Here is a 19,134-nt window from a genome sequence, read left to right as displayed (position 1 = left end):
AAGCTCAGAAGACTCGTGTAGGTTCTCTGGTGGTTCTAGATGGTAAATAAAGTGTCTATATCTGTGTTGTAGTCATGGCGACGCCTGGTTCCCATCACCACCACTGTAAAGACGTCTGAACCGCTTCACACCAAACCCTCTGAACCTCTCTGATTACGCCTCTCTGAGTTAGGGGGGAATTCTGAAGGATTGGTGGACTTCCCCTCTGAAGGCTCTGTGTTTGGTGTCTATTCACTGTGAATCTCTTTCCGTCTCCGACAGCAACGGCCAGCGAATCGGCCCAAACCGAAGATGGCGGCCCCGTCCACACCGGCGGCGGCCACAGCGTCGTCCTCGACGTCGTCCACGCCGGCGGCGGTGAAGCTGCCGTCCAATCGGAGCTCGTCGGGGGCGCGGCGGCGGCGCACGCGGTGCAGGAAGTGCGAGGCGTGTGTGCGGACGGAGTGCGGCGAGTGCCACTTCTGTAAAGACATGAAGAAGTTCGGCGGGCCGGGACGCATGAAGCAGTCCTGCATTATGAGGCAGTGCATCGCTGTAAGACCCCCAAGCCCCCTCGCAGTGCCATACAGTTGTGTGAAAAGGCCTGAGTGTAAATAAATGAAGCGTCCACAGAGACTCACTGCTGCAGTTTAATACACGGCCACGTTTAGCCTGGCAGTAGAACCTAAAATACGGCTTGTGCGCGTTTTCTGTTAAACTCAGGGAATAAATCGAGGCTGTGCAGAAAACTGGCCTGTTTGACGGCGTCTGATGAACCCCTGTTCACTTAGAAATTCAACAAAATGTCATTTAAATCTTCCACGCCTGACGCCGGGTGTAAATACGCTGGATTTTGTGACCTCACAATGTTCGATTTTTTAAATCGAAATTAAACAATATGACCCGTGCGGAAGATATTGGACCTTATTTTCCCCCCCATAAATAATAAGTTGTGCACAGAAATTTCACGGTGCCTTTACAGTGGCTGATGTATGTAAATGAGCTCTGCTCCCATTTATTATTTATTGAAAAATCACTCGAGGCTCTAATGATCCACATCATATTTGAAAGGGCGGAGCCAAACCACTGCAGGCTCAACAGGCAGATATGAGGAATTGTGTCGATTTTTGTGACATCACAGAAACGATTCCAAACAGCCTGTTTTTTTTTTTTCAGTTGTTCATATTTGGACTGGGAGGCTGAACGGTACATTTCAAACGCCCTACTTACTACATAAAACGCTCATGGCAGAAACGAGTTTTTGCGTGGTATGGGCCCTTTAATAACTCATTACTTTGATGTAGTCCGTCTTAGTAGCACGAGTTGATAAGCCACAACGTCAAGCCGGTAAATAAGTGAGTGGTCCTTTTTTCCTGTGTGACTGGCTACACCTGATTTACATGATATTGAAATGTTTATGTTTATATTTTACATTAGCGTAAGATTCGAGGTTAAAGTGCTCGTCTGCGTGTGTTCCTGCAGCCGGTGCTGCCGCACACGGCGGTGTGTGTGGTGTGTGGAGAGGCCGGTAAGGAGGACACGCTGGACGATGAGGAGGAGAAGTTTAACGCCATGCTGATGGAGTGCTCCATCTGCAACGAGATCGTCCACCCCAACTGCCTAAAGGTCAGAACACATGACCCCAGAACAGCCAGATTACGATCCACTGGTTAACATGTATTTAAAGAAAACACGGATAAGAGTTTATTTTTGGAATAAGCTCATTCATACGCATCCGTTTCAATTTCCAATTCAGGAATTTCCGTGAGGTTTAGATCAGAATGTCTTGGAGATCAAAGTTTGTAGGATATAGTTTGCGCTAAATACAGAAGGACACGCGGTGGTGTCTGTGGTGACACTACACACCTTTCCATAGTTACAGGATTCCCATTTCCGTGGTTACCTTGCACACGTTTCCATAGTTACAATATTCCCATTTCTGTGGTTACCTTGCACGCGTTTCCATAGTTACAGTATTCCCATTTCCGTGGTTACACTACACGTTTGCATTACAGCATTTACAACATTCACATTTGTGTGGTTATGCCACACGTGGTTACGCTGCACACGTTTCCATGGTGACAGTGGTCCTGTCTCCATGGTCGCACTACCCACGTGTTCATAGTTACAATAGTCTGATTTCTGTGATCATACAACACACGTTTCCATGGTTACGTTATTCCCAAATCCATGGTTACGCTACACACCTTTCCATAGTTCCAGTATTCCCATTTCCATGTTTTTTGTCGGAGATATTGTATTGGACTTGAGACTGTTTAGACGTGTAAGCCTGGGATACGAGGGGGAAACGAGCCTAAGACAGTATTGATCTCTGATCAGAGGCGATTGGTGCTCAGTGTGACGGAGACTGGGGCAGGACGAGCACAGGCAGCGCTAACGCTAACGTCCTGTTCCGCTTTCGCTCGGTTTTTGTGATGAAGAGCAAAACTGAACAGCCGCTCACCCCCCCCCCCCCCCCCCCCTATCCCCCCCCCCCCCCCCCCCCCCCCCCCCCCCCCCCCCCCTCTCTCTCTCAGGTGAAGGACGCAGCGGGGGTCGTTAATGACGAACTGCCTAACTGCTGGGAATGCCCGAAGTGCAACTACGCCGGCAAGACGGGGAAAGTGAGTATCACAGGAACGTTTGGAGAACAGAGCTGAGCTGCGTCAGCAGATGGAGAGGGGGTGGAGCTGTGGGGGAGGGGGAGGTTAAAGCTGGATAGTTCAGTGTTTCCGTTTATTTGAAGTGAGTAAGGATATAAAGGGCAGCGCTGACCTGCTAGAGGAAGTGTTCCCAGCTGGTCTGTGGTGACGTAGCTGACCGTCGTCCGTTTTCTGGATAATTATCATAACGATTAATTATAGATGGACATCAGAAAAGGACGGACAGACACCAAGAGGCGTACTTATCATCTAGATAGATGGACAAACACACGTCCATGGATAGATTGATATTCTTTACATGGATGAATAAATGGATTGATAGCTGTTCTCTTGATGGACGGAAGGATGGATAGATAATATTTGGATGGATATTCCTTAGATGGATGGATGGATGGATGGATGGATGGATGTTCTCTAGATTAATTAATTAGATGTTCTCTATATGGATGGATCGATTGATGTTCTCTAGATGGAGGATGGATGTTCTCTGGATGGATGGATGGACGGATGGATGTTCTCTACATTAATTAATTAGATGTTCTCTAGATGGATGGATGGACGGATGGATGTTTTCTAAATGGAGGATGGATGTTGTCGAGATGGATGGATGGATGTAGATGGATGGATGGATGGACAGATGTTCTCTAGCTGGATGGATGGATGGATGTTCGTTCTCTAGCTGGATGGATGGATGGATGTTCGTTCTCTAGATGGATGGATGTTCTCTAGATGGATGGATGGATGTTCTCTGGATGGATGGATGGACGGATGGATGTTCTCTACATTAATTAATTAGATGTTCTCTAGATGGATGGATGGACGGATGGATGTTTTCTAAATGGAGGATGGATGTTGTCGAGATGGATGGATGGATGTAGATGGATGGATGGATGGACAGATGTTCTCTAGCTGGATGGATGGATGGATGTTCGTTCTCTAGCTGGATGGATGGATGGATGTTCGTTCTCTAGATGGATGGATGTTCTCTAGATGGATGGATGGATGTTCGTTCTCTGGATGGATGGATGGATGGATGGATGGATGGATGTTCTCTAGCTGGATGGATGGATAGATGTTCTCTAGCTGGATGGATGGATGTTCGTTCTCTAGCTGGATGGATGGATGGATGTTCTCTAGATGGATGGATGGATGGATGTTCTCTAGATGGATGGATGGATGGATGTTCTCTAGATAGATGGATGGATGGATGTAGATGGATGGATGGATGTTCTCTAGATGGATGGATGGATGGAAGTTCTCTAGGTGTATGGATGGATGTTCTCTAGATTAATTAATTAGATGTTCTAGATGGATGTTCTCTAGATGGAGGATGGATGGATGGATGGATGTTCTAGGTGGATGGATGTTCTCTAGATTAATTAATTAGATGTTCTCTAGATGGATGGATGGATGTTTGTTCTCTAGATGGATGGATGGATGTTTGTTCTCTAGATGGATGGATGGATGGATGTTCTCTAGATTGATGGATGGATGGATGTTCATTCTCTAGATGGATGGATGATGTTCGTTCTCTGGATGGATGGATGGATGGATGGATGTTCTCTAGCTGGATGGATGGATGGATGGATGTTCTCTAGATGGATGGATGGATGGATGGATGTTCGTTCTCTAGATGGATGGATGGATGTTCGTTCTCTGGATAGATGGATGGATGGATGGATGGATGTTCTGTAGATGAAACGTTTCACAAATGTTTAAATAAACAACATTTTATTTAAAAGGAGGAAATGAGGTTTTCCTAGGATATGGGCTCTTTAATGCTGTGTAATAAAACTCAGTTTTCCTCATTTTTTGTCATTTTTAAGTGGTCCTGTAGAAATTATAACTATATTCATAACTTTATTAGCACATAAATCCACAGAAATGTCATAGAGGAAACTATAAAGTGCAAATAACTGTAAACAGAGGGCGAGAAATGTGGACTATGAGCCCTTTAATGCCGATAATGACATGCATAAGGTATAAAGTGCTCTCGTATGTTTTCTTGCTGCCCTCTTGGCCTGTAAGCAAAAACGTGGCCCAGGCTTTAAGTACGCTTCCAACCTGCCGGGGTCGTTGCTACGGGAACAGAAGGCCACCCGGGACCCTCGGGACGAGGTGGACCCTGCCGCAGCCCGAAGGAAGAGCGAGAGGGACGAGATTCCCAGATTGAACGCAGAGGACCTGCCCACCCGGCTGCCCCCCCAGCTGACCCCAAGAGAGCTGCCCAGACCGCGGCCGGACATACCGAACTTCCTCAGGAAGAAGAAAAAACTGTTTGATGATGACGAAGAGGAAGAGGACGCCAGCGCTAAGAAGAAGGTAAACGCAGCGGTGATCACTCACTGGCCACTTTATTAGAAACAACCCCCCCCTCCCCACACTCACTGGCCACTTTATTAGAAACAACCCCCCCTTCTACTCACTGGCCACTTTATTAGAAACAGCCCCCCCTTCCACTCACTGGCCACTTTATTAGAAACAACCCCCCCTTCCACTCACTGGCCACTTTATTAGAAACTGCCCCCCCTTCCACTCACTGGCCACTTTATTAGAAACAGCCCCCCCTTCCACTCACTGGCCACTTTATTAGAAACAGCCCCCCCTTCCACTCACTGGCCACTTTATTAGAAACAGCCCCCCCCTTCCACTCACTGGCCACTTTATTAGAAACAGCCCCCCCTTCCACTCACTGGCCGCTTTATTAGAAACAGCCCTACTGACTTCCACTCACTGGCCACTTTATTAGAAACAGCCCCCCCTTCCACTCACTGGCCACTTTATTAGAAACAACCCCCCCAACTTCCACACACTGGCCACTTTATTAGAAACAGCCCCCCTTCCACTCACTGGCCACTTTATTAGAAACAGCCCTACTGACTTCCACTCACTGGCCACTTTATTAGAAACAGCCCCCCCTTCCACTCACTGGCCACTTTATTAGAAACAACCCCCCAACTTCCACACACTGGCCACTTTATTAGAAACAGCCCTACTGACTTCCACTCACTGGCCACTTTATTAGAAACAGCCCCCCCTTCCACTCACTGGCCACTTTATTAGAAACAACCCCCCAACTTCCACACACTGGCCACTTTATTAGAAACAGCCCCCCTTCCACACACTGGCCACTTTATTAGAAACACTATACCAATACACTATACCAATAAGAGTCCTTGGGCAAGACTCCTAACACCACCTCCGCCTACCTGTGTAACAATAATCAAATTGTAAGTCGCTCTGGATAAGAGCGTCAGCCAAATGCTGTAAATGTAAATGTAAACAACCCCCCAACTTCTACACACTGGCCACTTTATTAGAAACAACCCCCCAAATTCCACACACTGGCCACTTTATTAGAAACAGCCCCCCAAATTCCACACACTGGCCACTTTATTAGAAACAGCCCCCCCCTTCCACTCACTGGCCACTTTATTAGAAACAACCCCCCAACTTCCACACACTGGCCACTTCATTAGAAACAGCCCCCCCTTCCACTCACTGCCCACTTTATTAGAAACAACCCCCCAACTTCCACACACTGGCCACTTTATTAGAAACAGCCCTACTGACTTCCACTCACTGGCCACTTTATTAGAAACAACCCCCCAACTTCCACACACTGGCCACTTTATTAGAAACAGCCCTACTGACTTCCACTCACTGGCCACTTTATTAGAAACAGCCCTACCTACTTCCACTCACTGGCCAATTTATGAGATTTTTACGCATTTAAATAATTTTGTGTGTTATCTTAACGATGTGCCGTGTCGCTCCGTCCAGCTGAAGAAGCCGTGGAAGCCTGAGGATCCATTAGTTCCTAAAGCTCCTCTGATGAAGACTGAGGAGGAGGCGTCTGAGCAGGAGGAGGAGCGAGAGGAGGAGAGTAAACGGCCTGTGCTTAAGAAGGAGTTTGGCTCGGAGAGGAAGCAGGAGGAGCCAGAGCAGGAGGAAGAGGAGGAGGATGAAGAGGGGGCTGTCCGGCGGACTCGCGACCGAAGCCCGATGCTAAAGAGCCTCTCGGCTTCGGTGGAGAGCGACGCTTCCCGCTGCAGCTCACCCAGAGCCGGACCCAGCAGCGAGGGCAGCGAGACCCAGGAGAGGGCGCCAAGGTACGGCTGGACGATATAAACTGAGCTTTATATTACAATACTGACCACTGTCCAGATAATAACCATATTACATCATGATGCAAAAAAATATTATTATAATTAAGAGTAGGAGTTGCTGTAGTGGCAGGAATTATGGTAAAATGTGTCATTTATAAAAATTAACACAGATATAGACACTTTATTTACCATCCAGAACCACCAGAGAACCTACACGAGTCTTCTGAGCTTATATGGAATGTTGATGATGGAAAACAGTGGAAAATCTGGAATTTTCTTTGGGGACTATTTTGCCGCACAGCGCCCTGCATGTCTCCCTCCACCATGAATGGAGTTGAAGTTCTCTAAACTTCATTTTATCTTCTGAAATGTCTTTTGCAGTAGAAGGACGAAAATTCCCCAGTGTGCACTAAAACCTTTCTCAGTCATTTTAGAATGATGAACTAAGGATGTGTAGCTGAAGTGTCCACAGGAAAAAATATTTCATTATTATTGTTATTATTCACATTTATACCATTATGTGTCGTGTTCCAGTCGTGCTCGAGCGCGGAGAACCCGCCGCAGGCCGCAGAACCAGCAGCTCAGTGCGGAACTCAGCAAGCAGCTGAACCTGGAGATCCGGCGGACGGAACATTCGCTCGCTAACGAGAACCAGCAGCCGCTCAAGAGCGAGCCGGAGGACAGCGAGAACGAGGAACCCAAAAGAAACTTCCGCAACGGGACAATAGGGGGCGACGTCGGGGGAGAACGGACGCACCTGCGGTAAGACTGTGCTGTATTTATGAGTCATCATTAGGGGGCAGGATTGGGGGGGTACTTTAACGATGCATTCCAGCACTGATCACTGATCAGCTGTAAGTGATCAGTAACATAATGCAAAGACTTTTGGATTACTTGTCTTTTAAAAGTCACATGATTGGTCAACATGCCAGGCACATGGCCTCTGATTGGTCGACATATTGGCAACGCGGCCTCTGATTGGTCGACATGTTGGCAACGCGGCCTCTGATTGGTCGACATGTCAGCAACGCGGCCTCTGATTGGTCGACGTGTTGGCAATGCGGCCTCTGATTGGCCGATGAGTCGGGAACATTGCTCTTTGGTTCCACATGGTTCTCATTGGTGTACGTGAATAGTAGCTGATGGTTGTTGTTCAGCAACAAACGCAGATCTTCTCATTCGAAGAAAAAGGTTAAATTCCGATATAATCGGGAAAACGCGGCAGAGTTAAAAGTAAAACACTAAAATTTCTGCAGGCTGAATTAAACAGTCATGACCTGCTGCTCGTGAGGGGCTTGTCCTTCAGATTCAGTCCTTTCTAACAAAACATCAAGAAAGTGATCTTTTATGGTGCTGCTGTGTAAATGCATTTGTTAATGGAACTGAATGGAATCGTGGGTCGTTTAATTTCCAGAAGAACCATCACCAAATCAAATCGCTGTGACGTCCGTTTTCTCTGAGTGTGTTCCGCTGCTGCGTGTGTTTGCAGGTCTAACCTGCGGGCGCGGGAGATGAACGGGACGGCCTGGGAGCTTCGCCACTTCTACCCGTCTCAGATCACCCCGCTGGGCTTCAACCGCAGCGCCCCCGTCCTGCGGCCCCCGCCCACCAGATCCCCTCCGAAATGCATCCAGATGGAGCGCCACGTCATCCGCCCCCCACCCATCTGCCCTCCTCCTGATAGGCTGCCTCTGGCTGATGGGCGGAGCCACGTGGCTCAGAGAGAAGCCTGGATGGCCATCTTCAGCCACCTGAGCCACCGAGAGCTGTGTGTGTGCATGAGGGTCTGCAGGACCTGGAACCGCTGGTGAGGATCAGAGACAAAAATCCGTTTTCATCAGATTTTTTGTTTTAGCTCTGGCTACCAAGCAGAGGAAGCGCATGTAGACCCGTTATACATAATACATGAGGCAGTATAGCTAAAAGCCATCACAGTCAGAGGTCCAGAGGGTTTGGTGTGAAGCGGTTCAGACGTCTTTACAGTGGTGCTGATGGGAACCAGGCGTCGCCATGACTATAACACAGATATAGACACTTTATTTACCATCCAGAACCACCAGAGAACCTACACGAGTCTTCTGAGCTTATATGGAATGTTGATGATGGAAAATAGTGGAAAATCTGGAATAATGAGTTTTCTTTGGGGACTATTTTGCCGCACAGCGCCCTGCACGTCTCCCTCCACCATGAATGGAGTTGAAGTTCTCTAAACTCTCATAAAACAGCGTCTCAGTCATCAGGCAGTGAATTCAGAACCAGTTCATGTAGGAACTTTCTGTAGGAGCTTTTAGAGGGACGTCTGGTTCCCATCATCACCACTGTGAGCGGCTCTGACTCTATAATGGAGCGTTTCACACCAAGCCTCCCTGAACGACTCTGTTTAACCATTTAATTATGCATAATTTTGGAAAAATAGTAATCTTTCTGTTTCTTTGACTGGATTAGACCTCTGACACTGCCCTCTGGTGGAGTTTAAAAAATTCTCTTATTTTTCTGAGTAGAAAATGGTTAAATATCTCTAACTGCACTTGCGTGCCTTAGTTGTTATTAAATATGATATTGAACTGATGCAAGAGTCGTGTTTATGACTCACTCTGTCACTTCAGTTCATTGTGACTCAGCCGGCGTGTGTGTGTGTGTGTGTGTGTGTGTGTGTGCGTGTGTGTGTGTGTGTGTAGGTGCTGTGATAAGCGTCTGTGGACTAAAATCGATCTGAGCCGCTGTAAGTCGATCACGCCGCTGATGCTGAGCGGAATAATCCGCAGGCAGCCCATCACGCTGGACCTCAGCTGGACCAACATCTCCAAAAAGCAGCTCAGCTGGCTCATCAACAGGCTGCCAGGTCAGTGAGGGGTTCTGCACGTGAATGTGGACGGTCAAAAGTTTTGGGACACTTTTAAATTTGAGCTGTGTTGCTGTTACACTAAAATAAATCACATCGGTAAGTGAAAGCCCCTCGAACCCAGTCAGCATATCCAATATTCCTCATAATAAAAGTGTCATATGACTTCTACAGGATTATTCACCCAATTTCTAGACTCTACACTGCAAACGATGGTGTCTTAACAAGAGAAATCATCTTAAAACTAAGAAGAATATCTAATATTTCTCATTTTGAGATGGTTGTAGGAATTATTGAGTAAAATGATCTCACTGTGCTGGCAGGATCATTTAGCTGGTTTCAGGCTCATTTCTTAAGGCAAGCCAAGTTATCGGTTAATATAATGAGAGAATTCTGCTTAATAAAATTACTCGATATTAGTAAAAAACATCTAGAAACAAGTTAAATAATCTTATCATGAACTGACAATGATATCAACATGAGAAATATGAGATCAACTATATTTAAGACATTTGCTGATATTTGAAGTCACTTTATCTGAGGAAAGTGTCGTTTTATTATTTATTATTTAGGAATTTAATGCTTAAAATGAACGAAATGACCTGCCAGTGAAATTTTAGACACTTTCACCAGATAAAAGCACTTCAGTCAAATAAAAATGTCTAAAAATAACTTGAATAATCTAAAAATGGGAGTATAAGAAATAATGTATTATATACTGAAACGTAATGTAAATATAAATATATAATAAAACCTATAATATAAATTTAAATAATTCGATTAAATTAGATTACGTGGTACTTTATCAATTAAATTGAACCCGTCCGTGCAGTGAAACACCACACACACACACTAGAGGGCAGTGAGCACACTAGCCCGGAGAGGTGGGCAGCCCTATCCCCAGCGCCCGGGGAGCAGTTGGGGGTTAGGTGTCTTGCTCAAGGCTTTGGGGATCGAACCGGCGACCTTCCGGTCACAGGCCCGGTCCCCTAAGCTCCAGCCCACGACTGCCCCATAATAATAATAATAATAATAATAATAATAATAATAATAATAATAATAATCCAGTAATAAATCAAGAAACATTAGATGTACATTTACTAGATTTGATAGTTTGACCTGCCAGTTTCTTTCTGACGTAAGTGATCAAAGCTTTAGGATAAACTGCACAGCTCGCTCTGTCCTTCACCCTCCCAGCCTGGTGGCATCGAGAAACAGACGATCAAAAACAATAAGCATTTGCATTAATAGCATTAATAATTGGGCTAAAGTGTGGGCGTATACAAATATCATAGAGCATAATTTGATCAGACTCTCCGGCTTCGCAGGTCTGCGGGTGTTGCTCCTGTCCGGCTGTTCGTGGGCGGCGGTTTCGGCTCTCTGCACCTCCTCCTGCCCGCTGCTCCGCACGCTCGACCTGCAGTGGGTCGAGGGCCTCAAAGACCCCCAGATGAGGGACCTCCTGTCGCCCCCTACAGACAACAGACCAGGTATATCACATGACTTGTTTTGGTGGTCCACTGCCTCGTCAGCGGTCTTTAACTCTAGTTTTGACCTTCTGTGGCTTTATGCCGGGCTGGACGGGCTAGACGTTCAGATTATTACCCACTGAGAGAGGAACTACATGAAATGCTCCAGAGCTCAAACAGCTGGAGCAGAATGTTAAAAAACAACAGCAGCACGTAAAGATTTCGTGTTTTAATGCTCAGGCTGTGAACTGATTTTAGCCTGATGACACGTCGGAGGAAAATGAGGAAAGTCCCTTGTTAGGAAATGAAGTAGTTTAGTACCTAAAGGTAAATCTCAGTTATTTAAAGATATCGCTGCTCTCGGAAGAAAACCTCGTATCTCCATTTTTGTCGTTTTTCAGTTTTTAATATAAATGGAAAATGCCTGTTTCTCTTTACTCTGTGTGTAAATTTCATGATGAAAGGACCAAAAGAAACGGCCCAAAATGGCTTGGAAAGACGTCTGGTTCCATTGACTTCCATTAGAAGTAAAGTAGGTTTTTTCCTTCTCCTGTGAAGTGACCGTTTAGGAGATACGAGGTTTTCTTCTGACAGCAGCGAGATATATATGACTGTTGGTGGTGAGCATTGAGATCTGATGCTAAGCTGACCGACTGCTCAGTACCGAAACATCGATGAGCTCCTGGAGAAACGGCGCTGCTGTCGGTATTAATGCAGTTCATTCTACCTTGGATGCATTTTGACCTCTTCAGCTCCTCGGGACCACCGGTGGGTCCAAACAGCACTTGGTCCTGTTCTTCATAACGTTCATATTCCATAAGCTCCATTCAGAAGCTGGGCGTCGTGTGAGGCTGTAGCTCTTCTCTCCAGTCTAATAGATGAATATATCTTATATTTAGTATTTTGTATGATGCACATCTTTGTCTATTTACTGCTCTTTATCTGCTGTAACAATGCAAATTTCCCCCAGTGGGAAAATAAAAGTCTATCTTATCTTATAAAACACATGTTCTGTTAATCTGAGGGGAATAAATTAATAAATAAATAAAAATGTGCATTTATTTCATGCAGTTACTGAATAATTAGCCTTACGATTTGGTCACAAATGCAGATGGACAAACCAAAACATCTCCTGAAGAATACGAGGTTAATTGGTTGGTTCTAGATTGGTTCAGTAGGGGGCGCTCTGCATTCCTCCGTTTACCCATTTCTGTGCTCTCAGTCACGACTGAGAGGCTGAAAAAGAGAAAATTTAACTGTAATGCAGCCAAATGAAGTCTAGAGGTCTAGAAACGGGGGGAATAATCCTGTAATGCTCATGGAACAGCGTCTTTACACGCTGCGAAACACAGTATGGAATGATCTTAAAATCTAATATTTTAGATTTTATTTAGATTTTCTAATAAAAGTCTGTAAATCTAATATTTCTCCTGTTGAGATGGCTGTAAGCTTCATTTTAAGATTATTTACTTTTTAAAAGTAATTTAAAAAAATGATCTCACTATATTAGTAGATCATTTTGCTTGTTTTAAGTTTTAAGAACTGTAGAGAGATCATTTTATCGGAATCGGAATCCTTTATTGATCCCAGAGGGAAATTGCAGCTGTTACAGTCGCAACCGAATAAACACTTTAATAATAAAGAGAAATTTGCTCTTTGTACACGAGATTTGAGCTCTTATGAACACAGTAAAGTGGCTGTGGTAATAAATATGAAACATCTAGTTTAAAGCAGTTACTTAATAAAATGGCCTGAAACACATGAAAAGTGTCTAGAAATGAGCTAAATAATCTTAAAAGTGCACGGTCATCTGAAAATGAGGATTATTAGACATATCGACTAGATTTAAGATCATTTTGACCACATCCTGTGTTTCGCAGCGTGTAAAGACAGTAGGACACTGTTCTCTGAGCTTTCCGAGATGATTCACTCCGTTTCCAGACCTCTAGACTTATTTTAATCACTTTATTTGGAAGTGAAAGTACAATAAACAAAATGATCTGCCAGTGGAAAAAACACTGAGCAGATAGAAAAATTAAAGAAACCTAAGTAAAAATAAAGAATAAGTGCATTACACACAGAAATAAAATGTAAATATAAATATATCATGAATATAAAACGTATGCACTTCAATACTATAATAAATGGGCAGCAGCGCCGCGAGTTTGGCTGCGTCGTCACCGCAGCGTCCAGCCGCAGCACTGATTTACAGGTAGCTCCCTACGGTTATCTCCAAGCAGGATATTTAGATTCGCTTAACTCGTCAAACTACAAAGCCGAAGTCAGCTTGTTTGAATTTTCCCGCTCCGCCTTAAGTGGTGCAGCTGACGCATCTGGCACATCTGGCACTTCGTAACTAGTGAGATGATTGTAGTTAGATGATCCTTGCTGGACTTATTAAAATACTTACGCACAAAAATATCCAGGTCTTTATGATCAGCTGGAGCATGAAAAAGGTGGGGAAACTTGTTACAGCAAGATATACGACCAAACAATGAGTGCGGATTACCTCGACCGACAGCTTAGAGCTGTAAAGGAGCGGAATTCCCTGTTGGTCCCGCTGCTCCAAATCGAGGGTGAACTAATGATGAAAACCGGCTTTAACAAATATAAAGATCCGTTAGGCTGATCGGTTCTCCACTGGTGGAATAACACTAGGGTGGAGTTTGATGGCGCGCAGGGAGGAGTCGGCTAAGGTCTGAAATAGACCAAGGCCCAGTCCCATTTCTCAGTTCTCAGGCTGACCTCCCTTTTTTGAGCGTTCCTTCTTGTTCCTGAGCTACAGGGCAGTGGTTGAGATCTTCCTCTGAAATGAGACCCTCTAATAAAAGAGCATCACTTCATTAACAGCTACCAGCGCCGCTCTGTAGGCGACCCTGCCCGTCTGCAGGGACAGCAGAGGAGGGGAAAGTTCAGCTCCTCACTGCTGGGCTTTAGTTACATTTAGGGATCATACGCCTTCAAAGAGGGGGGCAGTTATTTATTATCACCCCCCCTAATTCTTCAGTGATGTGAAGCTGAAGTCAGAGATTCTCCAGATTCTTGAGAAGTTTCCTGTTCCACCTTAAATGGAGCAGCAGGTACATTCTGGCGCTTCAGGGGTCAGAACTGCTGGACTATTTAAGGTGGAACGGGGAAGTGGGCTGATTATTTTTTTTATGCTTGTAATGAAGAAAAACATTAAACTAAGACAAAACAATTAAAAAACAAATTCAATTCAACTTTATTGTCATTATACAATACAGGGTAGTTCAGTGTAATGAAACTCTATGGGGCGACTTTTCCAGTGCAGTAATAAAAGATATTAAAGGGACTAAAGACAGTAAAGGACAGACAGAATGTGTGGTCAGTAGGTTCAGGTGTCGAACGTAGACCGGATGTGCGTAGGCGAGTATTACAGGTGTACTGGACGTATAGACAGTTAGTGCACAGTCAGATATTCAAATGTATCAGGTGTATAGACAGAAATGTGCTGGTGAACTGCAGTCCAGTGAATGCAGAAGCACCAGTGGTATAAACAGTGAAGTGGACAGTGCAGGTACAGAGTAGCAGTGGTTATCGTCATTCCCACACTTGTGGGGTTCTTTGGTCTCTTGTCCTCCGTCTCGCCGGTTTCTCTGTTTTTCTCATATTTCTCTGTTTGGAGTCTCTGAAAAACCTCCGTTTGGAGGGTCATGTAGCCCCAACACTTCACCCCACCCCTCTATCCCAACAGGACACCCCACCCCTACACGAGAACCCGCAAAACAAAGGGGTAGGGCCGAGTGGTCATGGCGAGGGGTGAAATGGGACGTGGCCTTAACGACCTTCTTCTTTTCAGACGTCCGTCTGTTGTTTTTAATGCTCTGAACGATCACAGCACGTAATTATCCCGTTTTCACGCGTTCCGTTTTCTCTCGGTTCCTTTTATTTTTCTTTATTTACTCGTGTTTTGTATGACTGGTTTAATTGATTGTTACTGCTCGTTGGAAGAATAGCAGCTGCCGTCTTTGATCACAAAATGTTTCCAGGGTTAAAATAACACAGTGGGCAGTAAATGGTGCGCATGTGTTCCCGCAGGTCAGATGGACACGCGCAGTAAGCTGCGGAACGTTCTGGACCTGCGTCTGGCCGGTCTGGACGTCACGGACAGCTCCCTTCGCCTCATCATTAAAAACATGCCCCTGCTGGCCCGGCTGGACCTCAGCTACTGCAACCACATCAACGACCAGTCGGTCAACCTGCTGACCGCGGCGGGGACGACGACCCGCGACTCGCTCACCGACATCAACCTGTCAGGTACATGCAGAAACGCACCTGGACTCGGGGTTTCAAATTTCAAGTTTCGAATTCTGCAATAGAAGCTCAGTAAACAAGACGACTGACCGTTTGACCGGTCAGACCATTTGTCATTTCCACTGAGGTCTAGTTTATGACGTCTGTGGGGTTTTATGTACCAAGAAACAGTAATTAATTTGTGCATGAACCTCTTCACACTGACTTTATGTAAATTCACTTCACACTGATTTATGTAAATGAGCTCTGTTCTGATTGGCTGTGCCTCATTCAGAAAGCGGTTCACGCTGAAACACTCCTTGTAGCTTCATTGTGAATGTGTGGGGCTAAATTGCTTGAGGCCGAATAGGCAGACAGGTCAATGTGTTTGTGACGTCACAAAAACAGTGAATTCAGACCTGTTTTTTTTCCATATATGGAAGCTATTTTTCCATCAATGCATTCCAGAAGTGATATAGCCACTATTGACAAACCTCAAAGCAATAAAAACCTTTTTTTCGCAGTTAAAGAAACGTGGCTACTGTTGGCTTAGAGCTAACATATCATCTCATATCATCAGCATATTACTAGAAACCCCACAGGGGCGCTAGAACCCGGGGCCGTTCTTTCCTGGTTTATGGGCCGAACTGCGGGATCACGGTTCTCTGCTGCCCTGACTGGCTGTTCTCTCCGTCCTGCAGTGTGTAACCGGGTGACGGATCAGTCTCTGACGTACTTCAAGCGCTGCGGGAGCATCTGCAGGATCGACCTGCGCTTCTGTAAGCAGGTGAGCCGGCAGGCGTGCGAGCGCTTCATCGCGGAGATGTCGGTCAGCGTCTCGTTCGGACTGCGAGAGGACAAGCTGCTGCAGAAACTCTGCTAACCTCGGCGCGCCCGAGCGGAGAGATCCAGAGAAGCTCTGGCCGTACTGGAGGACGATAAGCCCTCAAACTGATCTGTGGACTTACTGGTTTTGTGGTTTTCCTGCCACGATTTCCTCTGCTCTGATTGGACGGACTGAGAAGGTGGATATTAACCAGCCAGTGACAGTGATGCTTTTTGGATGGACGCTTTCAAAGGTGCGGTGAACCTGGCTGGACAGAACAGCGGAAGACGTTAAAGAAGAAGCAGCAGTGAACGTGGTAACTGGCACATACACACTCGAGCAGCGTTCACAGCGTCGCGGCAAAAGGTTTAACGTCTCGGCCGTCCGCTTTAACTGGAGCCGCGCTTCCGTCGCCACTTTAGATGATGTTGAGCTACGTTTTTGGCTTCCAGTCTACCGAACGTCTGTAAACTGTAATCTTAAGCTCTGAAATTAGTGAAGAATTGAACATTTGGGATGTTTTTGGGGGCCGCAGCACCTCCGGATTTCAGGATTGTTAAAACAGCAGGAGAACAAGAGTTTAACAGTGTCTTGAGCTCAGCGAAGACCTACGTGGCTTTTTTACACGGTGGAGGTGGTATTTTAGTTTGTTTTGTTTACGTGCGCTCGGAATCTGCACCGTTTAAGTTGCACTGCGTTTCTCAGAGAAGCGAATCTCCTTTTCTGGGGCGAGTCACGATAGCAGCAGCAGCAGAACTCTTTCAGTGCCCCTGCTGTTATTTTAAAGGGCTCATATCCTACATTTCCCTGTATCTGATTGGAGTCTAGTTATGACACTTGCGTGCATTTATGTATCAAAAACAAGAGCCTCTTATTATGCCTTAGAATTAAACAGGCTGGTTTTTTTGTTACTGTGCCTTTAAGACTGACATATGTAAATTAGGTCTGTTCTGATTGGCTGTGCCTCATTCAGAGAGCAGTTCACGCTGAAACACTCCTTATAACTTCAGTGTGAACAGGCGGGGCTAAACTGCCCCTAGGCTGAATAGGCAAATAGGCAAATGTGTTTCTGACATCACAAATACAGTGAATTCAAAACAGGCAGTTTTTTTTTCCTCTTCTTTACTTCAGTTTAGACTCCATGTAAGGAATGATGGTACTGGGGAGTGAACGTTATGATGTCATACCGTATTCATTTGTTATGTTAAAAGGAATTAAGACCGTATGAGTTTTCTTTGATATGGGCCCTTTAAAAACATCAGCCTATGTAATTATCTTCTGTAATAACCCCCCGCCAGATGTGCGCGTGTAGGTTGATGGTGGGCGACCTGTTTTCCGTGCTCGTATGAACAATCCGATTGGCTGATGCTCAGCTCATTTGCATAAAGTTCATGCAGAAAGAGAAGACGGAGTCGTTTCATGTAAATTATTCAAGCAATTAAGGTTAAAGGAACAAAGCGAAGCAGTATTTAGCGTAACGTCACACACATCGCCGTTTCCGTAGGCCGCGGCGTGCGACGGCCTGAAGCCGCGACGGTGGGAACGCTGCTTTATTCTCAGTCCATCACGGAGAGGAGGCGCATCCGGAGCTGCGTTGGTATCGATGAGAAACCCTTTTAAATGATCTGTACAGATAATGAAGCTCCTCTAAAGCTGTGTGTTATTTCTGTTCAGTCCTGATGAATCTATAGTTTTGGTGGGATTTTTTTTATAATTATATATATATAAATATAAATATATATATAATAACTGAATTTTTAAATATATTTGTCTGAATGTGTTTCCGTGTTCTCAGTATTGGACATGTTATCCTGGTCGGCGTTTTTCTACTTTTATTTGTTTTTTTAAGCTAAGAAACTTTCAAAAATGTGATTTTTTTTTTTTTTTTTTTTTGGTTCTTTCAACTTTTCCTTCTTCGGTTTCCGAGCCGGTGCCATATCCCCTCCGCTCCGCTCCGCTCGCAGGCCGTCCTAGAACGCGTTTTGGAGTCGAACGTTCCCGCTAAAGCTTCGCTCCGAGGCAAGAGGTGATTATCGAGTTAGTTTGGTGGAATTATTATCCTTAGAACGAGAAAACCGAATGTTATTTATGATCCGAGTTGCTTGTCCAGCTGTTTAAGGTGATAAACGATCCTCTCAAGTTTGTTTTAGCGCCGGAGCTAACAGGCTAACGTAGCTAAGCTACCCATTAAAGGTGCAGTCTTTACAGCGGAACCGAACAGCAGCTGATTTTCCGTCTACTTTTATTTGTTTCTCTAACTTTAAAAACCCAGAGCTCGCAGTGTGTCGGGCTGAAAAGGCACTGAAGGTTTGCTCTTTGATGGGCCAAAAAAACCATAAATAGTTTCTAATAATAAAAATCTGTTTCTTATTTTAAAAACGCATCGAATAGGTGTTCTGTATAAAACACGGCGCTGTTCAGCCGAATGAGTCGTTCAACTGTGCTGCAATACCCCTGCGCTGTTTACCACTTTACAGTTGCCAGATATCGAGGGTTGCCAGATTGTCGTTTATGGTTTCACGCCAAAAATTTTTCAAAATCCACTGAAATGCATGAAAAACTTTCCAAAATATGCGCACTTTAACCATAACACAAAATAACCGCATTCAGACGGAATTAAAGCGGCTGTTCCGCTTTAGATCCGAAATGTTTATATTCCAATTTTTAGTATCCATATCAGCCACCTAAGGACAAAATAAAAGCCATCAAAAATGACTTGCGTTCATATCATTTGATTTATTTGTGCATCTCATTTCTAGATCTCACACAAACGGATGTTTTCAGATGGTCATTTATTAACGCGTCGTATGATCGGATGCAGTCGGATCAATTAAATAAACCGCGATGACGTAATAACTAATATTCATACGCCTTATTAAAACACGTCTATACATGCTCTGCTGAACAGATTCCAGCTTCACACACTCTTAGAAATGGTTCGTCAAGGGTTCTCCATAAAAGGCAATGCTTCCATTTAGCACCTTGAGTTCCA

General features: G+C 45.0%; 1 protein-coding gene across 3 annotated transcripts in view; it reads left to right on the top strand.

Moving 5' to 3' along the window:
• The window catches only part of kdm2ba (lysine (K)-specific demethylase 2Ba), a 36,953-nt gene extending 18,096 nt beyond the window's left edge, over positions 1-18,857 (top strand). For 2 of the 3 annotated variants that reach the window (XM_037536147.1, XM_037536149.1), the window contains exons 2-12: positions 262-534; positions 1,462-1,605; positions 2,517-2,603; positions 4,662-4,964; positions 6,426-6,754; positions 7,286-7,513; positions 8,241-8,558; positions 9,430-9,593; positions 10,922-11,083; positions 15,122-15,340; positions 16,018-18,857. In XM_037536147.1, the coding sequence (XP_037392044.1) occupies positions 262-534; positions 1,462-1,605; positions 2,517-2,603; positions 4,662-4,964; positions 6,426-6,754; positions 7,286-7,513; positions 8,241-8,558; positions 9,430-9,593; positions 10,922-11,083; positions 15,122-15,340; positions 16,018-16,199 (2,409 nt within the window). In that variant the 3' untranslated portion in view covers positions 16,200-18,857. The remainder of the gene's footprint in view (positions 1-261; positions 535-1,461; positions 1,606-2,516; positions 2,604-4,661; positions 4,965-6,425; positions 6,755-7,285; positions 7,514-8,240; positions 8,559-9,429; positions 9,594-10,921; positions 11,084-15,121; positions 15,341-16,017) is intronic. The other variant, XM_037536148.1, reaches the window with a different exon arrangement.
• Positions 18,858-19,134: the final 277 nt, after the last annotated feature.

Source organism: Pygocentrus nattereri, chromosome 29 (genome assembly GCF_015220715.1).
Source record: "Pygocentrus nattereri isolate fPygNat1 chromosome 29, fPygNat1.pri, whole genome shotgun sequence".
NCBI classification, from domain to species: Eukaryota; Metazoa; Chordata; class Actinopteri; order Characiformes; family Serrasalmidae; genus Pygocentrus; species Pygocentrus nattereri.
This window is presented reverse-complemented; position numbering and strand designations above follow the sequence as displayed.